Source organism: Ipomoea nil, unplaced genomic scaffold (genome assembly GCF_001879475.1).
Source record: "Ipomoea nil cultivar Tokyo-kokei standard unplaced genomic scaffold, Asagao_1.1 scaffold2506, whole genome shotgun sequence".
NCBI classification, from domain to species: Eukaryota; Viridiplantae; Streptophyta; class Magnoliopsida; order Solanales; family Convolvulaceae; genus Ipomoea; species Ipomoea nil.
Genome location: NW_017618934.1, coordinates 3689 through 12243, shown reverse-complemented (window position 1 = coordinate 12243; position 8555 = coordinate 3689). Strand labels below are relative to the sequence as shown.

The window sequence follows — 8555 nt, the reverse complement described above, 5'->3', positions numbered from 1 at the left end:
TAATTGTGGTTTTATAGTTTAATACTTATGCATGTGAAAATATCATTCCTGTCTTCAATTAGTGTGTTTTCTGAAATGTTGTGGACAAATAGTTGTGATATTGTGGATATATAGCTTTATAATTGTGGTTTTATAGTTTAATACTTATGCATGTATGAAAATATCATTCCTGTCTTCAATTAGTGTGTTTTCTGAAATGTTTGTGGACAAATAGTTGTGATATTGTGGATATATAGCTTTATAATTGTGGTTTTATAGTTTAATACTTATGCATGTATAAAATATCATTCAGTCTTCAATTAGTGTGTTTTCTGAAATGTTTGTGGACAAATAGTTGTGATATTGTGGATATATAGCTTTATAATTGTGTTTTATAGTTTAATACTTATGCATGTATGAAAATATCATTCCTGTCTTCAATTAGTGTGTTTTCTGAAATGTTTGTGGACAAATAGTTGTGATATTGTGGATATATAGCTTTATAATTTGTTTTATAGTTTAATACTTATGCATGTATGAAAATATCATTCATGTCTTCAATTAGTGTGTTTTCTGAAATGTTTGTGGACAAATAGTTGTGATATTGTGGATATATAGCTTTATAATTGTGTTTTATAGTTTAATACTTATGCATGTATGAAAATATCATTCCTGTCTTCAATTAGTGTGTTTCTGAAATGTTTGTGGACAAATAGTTGTGATATTATGGATGTATAGTTTAATAATTCTTATTTACAGAAATGGCTCGTGAACCTACACTGGCTGAGGATCTTAGAGAAACAAAAAGAAGAAGAACAGAGTACGGACAGCAGCAATTCTAGATTCACAAGCAGCTCAGAGCTCTAATCCAACTAGTGAACAACCAGCAGCAGCCCTAAATTCACAAGCAGCTCAGCGCTCACGCCTGCTAAGGAAACAACTGTTGCAGAGACTTCAACGAGACGGCGCCGACGAACTAGAAAACACAGGAGAGATTACTTCAATACGAGGATGGGGCCAAAGCTGATGTTTGATCTTGTCCAGAGGCTCTCACCACGACAGAAACAAGCTGTCGTAGAAACTGGATTTGGTGGACTTCTTCATCTCCAACTCTGCACCAATGAATCAAAGTTGGTGCAATACCTGCTGGACAACTTTAATGTTTGCAGGTGTGATTTTGTATTGAGGATGATAGTCTCCACATTGAAGAGGAAGATGTCGAATACACGTTGGGAATCCCGCGAGGGCCTGAAGGTCAATGAGGGGACAAAGATGGAAGACACCTCAACCCGTGAATACAAACTGCTTGACTTCATGGAGAAGGAGGTGGGGTATTACAGCAGGCTCGCCAATAACTACACAGATGCCAGATGAGATTGTTAGGAGAGCTGATCATGGTGATGAGTTCAAGAGGGATTTCGTAGTCTTTGCCGTTTCCTCCATGCTTCGAGGAAACATAACACGCTACTCCAAGTACAGGATCTTAAACTCATTGATTGATGTTGATATGATTAAAGAGTACAATTGGTGCGCCTACACATACCAATCTCTCATTGACTCGATAGATAGTTACAATGAAGATAGAAAGAGAAGCTTTTGGGGGCCAATGACATTGATATTGGTCAGTTCTTATTGTCTTTAATCTAGTTGCATGAATTTTATGTAGTTGTAGGTGTATAAACTAACAATTTATTATGGATATATATGCATGAAAACTTGGAATATACTCAGTTTAATAAGATCCTTTATGTAGTTTAATTTGTGATATATAGTTTTAAAATTGTGGATATATAGTTATGTGATTATGGAATATATAGTACTCTGTGAATATATGAATGTATTACTCTGTGGACATACTGTTAATAATTCTGGATATATATTAATGTGTTTTTGGATGTATAGTTATGGTTTATGGATATATATGCATGACACTTGGAATACACTCAGTTTAATGAGGTCCTTTATGCAGTTTAATTTGTGGATATATAATTTTAAAATTGTGGATATATAGTTATGTGATTATGGATGTGTAGTACTCTGTGAATATATGTATGTATTACTCTGTGGACATACTGCTAATAATTCTGGATATATATTAATGTGTTTTTGGATGTATATTTATGGGTTTATGGACATATATGCATGAAACTTGGAATATACTCATTTTATTAAATATCATTTTTTATTTCTGAATTTTGTGGATATATAGTTTTTAAAGTTATGGATATATAGTTATGTGATTATGGACATATAGTTATGCATTACACATGACCATGCAATTAAGAATACATGGATAAATTGTTCTAAATTCATCTTTAACATAATCTTCTGTAATTTGTAGCTGTTCTACTTTGATCGAGTAGAATTCAAAGGAATGAAGATCAACAGGACATACCCTAGCATACTTGCTTGGACAACCACGCTTGTAAGAAAGAGAGTCAAGGCTGAAAAAAGGGCTGGTGGGTTTGGAAAAGGAAGGGTTATCCCTAGAGTTAAGAAGCCAAGGACTGATGCTACCACCTCACTGCAACAACCTGCAAGCACTGCTGCTGCTACAACCTCACTACCACAACCTGCATTTACTGCTGCTGCTACTACTTCTTCTACTCCTGCTACTGCAACACCGACACCAACTACAAGTGAGCCACTCTCAAGTGTTGATCGGGTGACCGTGTGCTCCAAAAGCTAGCATCAGATGTCCTGGAGTTTGGTGAAGCTATGTCTGAAATTGGAAAGCAGGGCGCACCTATTGAAGTCCTGAAGAAAGCGTTCTCAGGGATATCAAACATGCTAGGTGCTGCAAGCGCAATTGAATCAACTTCCATTCCAACTGAATCTCAGTTGGATGACATATTCTTTGGGAGTGAAACCTTCACCGCTGCAGTGGATTCATTGGTGGAAGCATTTCAGAAGACAACAAGAACCATGGAATTTGAAGCTCCATCATTTGATTTGGGAATACACTGCAATGAATCGCAACCGCAGCCATGTGAGCAACACACAGAGCAAGTAGTTGAAGAGGACCTACCATTGGATGCTTTGGTTCAACAAATTGGAGAGGATGCAGGACTGTCAACGACCTTGGAGCACAAGTACTCCTCCACTTGTTAGGGTCCCATTTCAGAGATATGTTCGTCATGCCGCTGCTACTAATGCTGATGTTGATGACTTTGATTGGTAAATTTACAGTTTGTTATTTGCATTGGCTTTAACGTTATGAATTTATAGTGCTAAAATTATGAATATAAACTTATGAACATTTTTACAACTGTGGACATATAGCTTTAAAATTGTGGATATATAGATATAAAATTATGAACATTTTAAATCTGTGAATATATAGTTCTATGATTATGTACATATATGTTTAATATTATGGATATAAAGTTCTAATACTGTGGATATATAAACAACAGTGCCATGCAAGAAAGTGAGTCTGATGTTGAGGACGTGACTGTTAGGATGAGACCCCAGCGACGATTCAGGAACAAACCTCTTTGTTTGAGGTCACCATACTGGACACAGAATGCAGGTTTTATACGCACTGCAACTCCACGGGAAAAAATCATTTCAAACTATGCATTCTTGAGTGTGTCTACCGAACACCAGAAGAGTATGTTTGAACACATATATTTATAATAACCTTTAAATTACTTAGATAGTTCATATTATTATAACTATTGGTGTTATTATTATATTGTTATTTTGGTGCTGTAGTGAGTTGCTGTTCAGCTATGGTGACTACTACCTAACAAGGCGTCACTTCTCAACTTTGAGCAATGACGAGTTGGATATAGACTTCTTGAATATTTGGTCTTTGCGGCTAACTTTGAAGAACACAGAACGTGCTGTTGGGATACCAAAACGCGTATTCTTCACCACACTGCCACATGTAAGAGTTATTTTTGACATGCAGATGCGCATTTTTAAAAATCTAGTACTCTAAGCCTTTTGAATACTCATTTTTTGCATTTCTGTGTATTCAAAAACAGCTGCAGCTTGATCCATCTGATGATTGGATGAAAAGTCTCCCAGCTGAGAAAAGGATGGAAAATTTCAATGATAGATTGAATTATGAAATATCAAGTTTTGGAAACCTGGAAATCAGTGATGCAGACCTTGTAAGATCTATTACACACACTTAATTTAATAATTTAAGATTTTATTATTGATATATATGCATGAAGCTTGGAATATACAAAGTTTAATAAGATCCTTTATAAAGTTCTGAATTTTGTGATATATAGTCTTAAAATTGTGGATATATAGTTATGTGATTATGGATATGTAGTACTCTGTTAATATATGAATGTATTACTCTGTGAACAGACTGTTAAGAATTCTGGATATTTGGTAATGTAGTTTTTGGATGTATAGTTATTAATTTGTGGATTTATATGCTTGAAGCTTGGAATATACTCGGCTTATTAGGATCTTTATAAATTTCCGAATTTTGTGGATATATAGTTTTATATATATATGGGATATATAGTACTCTGTCAAATATGAATGTATACCCATGCAGTTAACAGTACCTGGGTATGTAGTTGTTTCAAATAATAACCTTTTGTTTTGGAATTAGATATTTTCCCAGTGCATCGCCATGCACACTACTTGTTTGTGCATAAATGTCAAGGAATCCAAGGTTCAGTGATAGACAACAAGGAATTGCCTGCTGGTGTTTCAGAGCTTGATAAATATGGGGACTGTCCATACAAACTGGTAGCTTATATTATATTAAAAAATCTCCTTATTGTCACCTATATATTGAATTTAAAACATTATGAACATTGAGCTAATTTTTTACCAGATTGAAGCATTCAAGGCGTACCTGGCAGCAGGACAATCCACCTTGACTCACAAACTGAACAGCATGCCAGTAGAGTTCCTTGCCATGCACTGGAAAAATGCAGAGAATGTCACCGACTGTGTCATATATGTAATGCGGCATATGGAGACTTACATGGGTGGAGCTCTCGAGAACTGGGATCCTGGTTCAAGAAACATATGCGCACGAATGTAAGAGTAACATAAATATTTACATTCCAACTACATCAAAAAGTGATGAAAAAATTACAATGAACTAGTTATTTATTTTCTTATTTTACAGGCTAGCTTCATTTTTGAGTTGAGGGCAAAGTATGCTGCTTGTATCATCACGTCAAAGCTGAACAGCGTCAAAGGCGAGGTCATGAAAGCTGCAAAGATTGAAGACAAGAAGAAGTAAAACTGGAAAGATCAATGAATGTTTTTGTGGATGAATATTTTAATATTTTCTGTTCTTATGGTCGTTTTGTAACAACTCTATCACAATTTTTGAAATTCGATCTATGAAATTCACTGAATATATAGTTCTCATATTATGGACATGTAGGTTTAAGATTGTGGATGTATGGATATAAAATTATGAACATCTTACATAAGTATAAACATACCGTTCAAATATTCATATATTCATATTTCAAGAATTATGGACATATAGGTTTAAGATTGTGGACATATTGATATAAAGTTATGAATATTCGTTCAACTGTGAACTTACATTTTACATAAGTGATCAAGTTCACCAGTTTACATATTGATATATAGCTTTAATATTGTGGATATAATGATATAACATTATGAACACTTTTACTAATTTGACACACAATTCCAATATTTTGTGGTCATATAGTTCTCAGAATTATGGACATATAGGTTTAAGATTGTGGACATATTGATATAAAGTTATGAATATTCGTTCAACTGTGAACTTACATTTTACATAAGTGTAAACATCAAGTTCACCAGTTTACATATTGATATATAGCTTTAATATTGTGGATATAATGATATAACATTATGAACACTTTTACTAATTTGACACAATTCCAATATTTTGTGGTCATATAGTTCTCAGAATATGTATGTATAGCTCTAATATTATGGATATATAGCTTTAGTATTATGGATATGTAGCTTTAATATTATGGATATATAGCTTCAAACCTGCAAATCAACAAGTACTAAAATTTTGAATACACAGATCAAACAACTTGTAAATTGATATCCTCAAAACAGCTAGCTACCAACTGGTATTAACCCCACTCTCAATCTACAACTGCATTATCATCTACATCATTACTATACTGACAAAACTCCGAACTCCCAGAACTTGGATGTACAAGGTACCCATCCCCGGCAATCTCAGATAGACTTTCCAAAACCAACGACTGAACAGCACCCTTTGTACTCGAAGCAACTTTATTTGCAGCACTCCTCCTCCCCCTTGCAGCACTGTACTTCTTTTCAATAACACTACTCCTCCTTACGTTACGCTCACCTTTTGATCTCCGGTTTGAAGGATTTTGAATGACACCACTTGAAGATGAAACACCGCACTCTTCAATATGCACATAGCCAATCTCAGCTTCAACCTTTTTCTTTGCTTCCTCAACTGCTTCATCACAGAACTGCCTAGTTACACTGTTATCTTGACTAGATGAAATCAGTCTTTAAAACTTTCTGCAAATCTCCACAACCCAAATTGAAGGAGGGACACCAGCTCTACAAAACATTGAACCAGTATTCACATCCCTACCATCAGCAACCTTTTTAGTCCACCTTTTCATGATATATTTGTTAGGAATACTTGAAACACAGTGTATATGAAGAATGCGTAAACAATGGCAGCATAAAATTCCTAACTCCGAAATCAACTTGCAACTACACGAAATGTCTAAGGTTGACAACTTAAAACTGACTTCATGCCTTATAATATCTATATCTGGACGCCATACGTGATACTTGAACTGACAACCTTCATTCAACACCATTTCTTGATGACAGGCATTGCCTTTCATGAATTGTTCCTCAAACAAAAAATATATCTCAATCGTATATACTCTCTAGCGTGTAACAGAAGTTTCACGTGCTCCATCATCATGTTGGGTACCCCTTGAGTACAACGAAAGTCTTCACCATTCCTCTTTGCTCCTCCATTCAGAAGTTACACTAACAAACGATGAATAAAAATCACATAGACCTGCAGTCTTGGACAGCCTTCTTGAATCGAATGGTTAGTAGTTTCACTCCTTTGCGATGATAAAATGCCCCCTGAAAAATAGTCCTTATTGAATGCTGGACACCACTTCTCCCTACAGTCATACAGCTTTTGTATCCAACTATTCTTGTGGCACTTGTAGTCAGTCACCAACCTGAAATGATAAGACATATGTTCAGAACTCTAATGCTATATATCCACAGTTCCAATATAATAAAACCACAAATTGAATGCATATAATACAAACAGAAAGCTCACTGCTTCACTACTACATGTTCAGACAATTAATACTATATATCCATAATTGTAATATTATATATCCACAATTCCAATACTATAAATCCATAAATTGCATGCATATAATTTAGAGACAAACAGGAAGCTCACTGCTTCACAATACATGTTCAGACAACTAATACTATATGTCCATAATTCTAACACCTGGTATATTCACAATTCCAAAACTATAAATCCATAAATTAAATGCATGTAACTCAGGAACAATCAAGAATTCCATTCTATACTACAACATGTTCACATAATTCTAATACTATATATTCATAATTCTAATACTATATGACCATAATTCTAATACTAAACATCCATAATTCAATTACTGGAATCGAAAAAGGAAAAAAAAAAAAGTAGTGGACATACCTTGTCCAATAAAATTCAAACTCAGCTTCAGTCTCTGTGTATTTCAACACACAGTTAAACATATCTAAGAAATCCTTGTTATTCCTTAACGCCTTGATATGCTTCTTCGAATTCTCGCCAATATGCCATATGCAAAGACGGTGACGTGATGTTGGAAACACCTGACAAATAGCAGCAGCCATGGATGCACACTGATCTGTCATGATAGTCTGTGGACATTTCCCATTCATAGACCTTAAAAATGCTCTAAACAGCCACACAAATGATTCTATCCTCTCATTCATCAGAAAACCACATCCAAACATTACATTCATGCAATGGTGGTTCATCCCTACAAAAGGGCCACAAATCATATCATATTTATTAGTGCGATAAGTTGTATCGTGCACTAATAAATCCCAAACAACTCATAGTCTTGTCTCATCCGACCATCCCTCCAAAAAAAAACTGCATAGTCCTTGAATCACAATCAACTTCAAAATCAAAGAAAAAATCAGACTCAGTTGACTGCCTCTTCCTAAATATTTCAATTAATGAGTTCGAATCGGTTCCATCCAAACGCTTTGATGTATCAGAAGCAATTGAATTATAAGGCATCTCGATTAGTGAAGCCAACTAATGGAGACCCCCCTGCTTGATGTTTCAAGAACCTAATACCATCTGCCATTGCAACACCACTCTTCTTCAAATCTTTTAAATATAACAGTTGATTATCACCCACATTTCTATGTGAACGCAGAAGATGACTCTTGTCTACAGCACATAACTCGTGATTGTGCACTTTTACATGTTTTGTAACCGTCCACAACCCATCCTCACCGACGTCAAACTGAACACATGCACCACACCTGACCTTGTGTCAATTTTGAATATGCCC

The 8555-nt window shown here is 35.0% G+C and overlaps 1 protein-coding gene across 1 annotated transcript; it reads left to right on the top strand.

Annotated features, from left to right (window-relative positions):
• Positions 1 to 990: 990 nt before the first annotated feature.
• Positions 991 to 2668, top strand: LOC109153556. The gene is made up of 3 exons (XM_019301411.1): positions 991 to 1310; positions 1363 to 1600; positions 2321 to 2668. The coding sequence occupies exons 1-3, from the start codon at positions 991 to 993 to the stop codon at positions 2666 to 2668; spliced, it is 906 nt and encodes a 301-aa protein (XP_019156956.1).
• The last annotated feature ends 5887 nt before the right edge of the window (positions 2669 to 8555 follow it).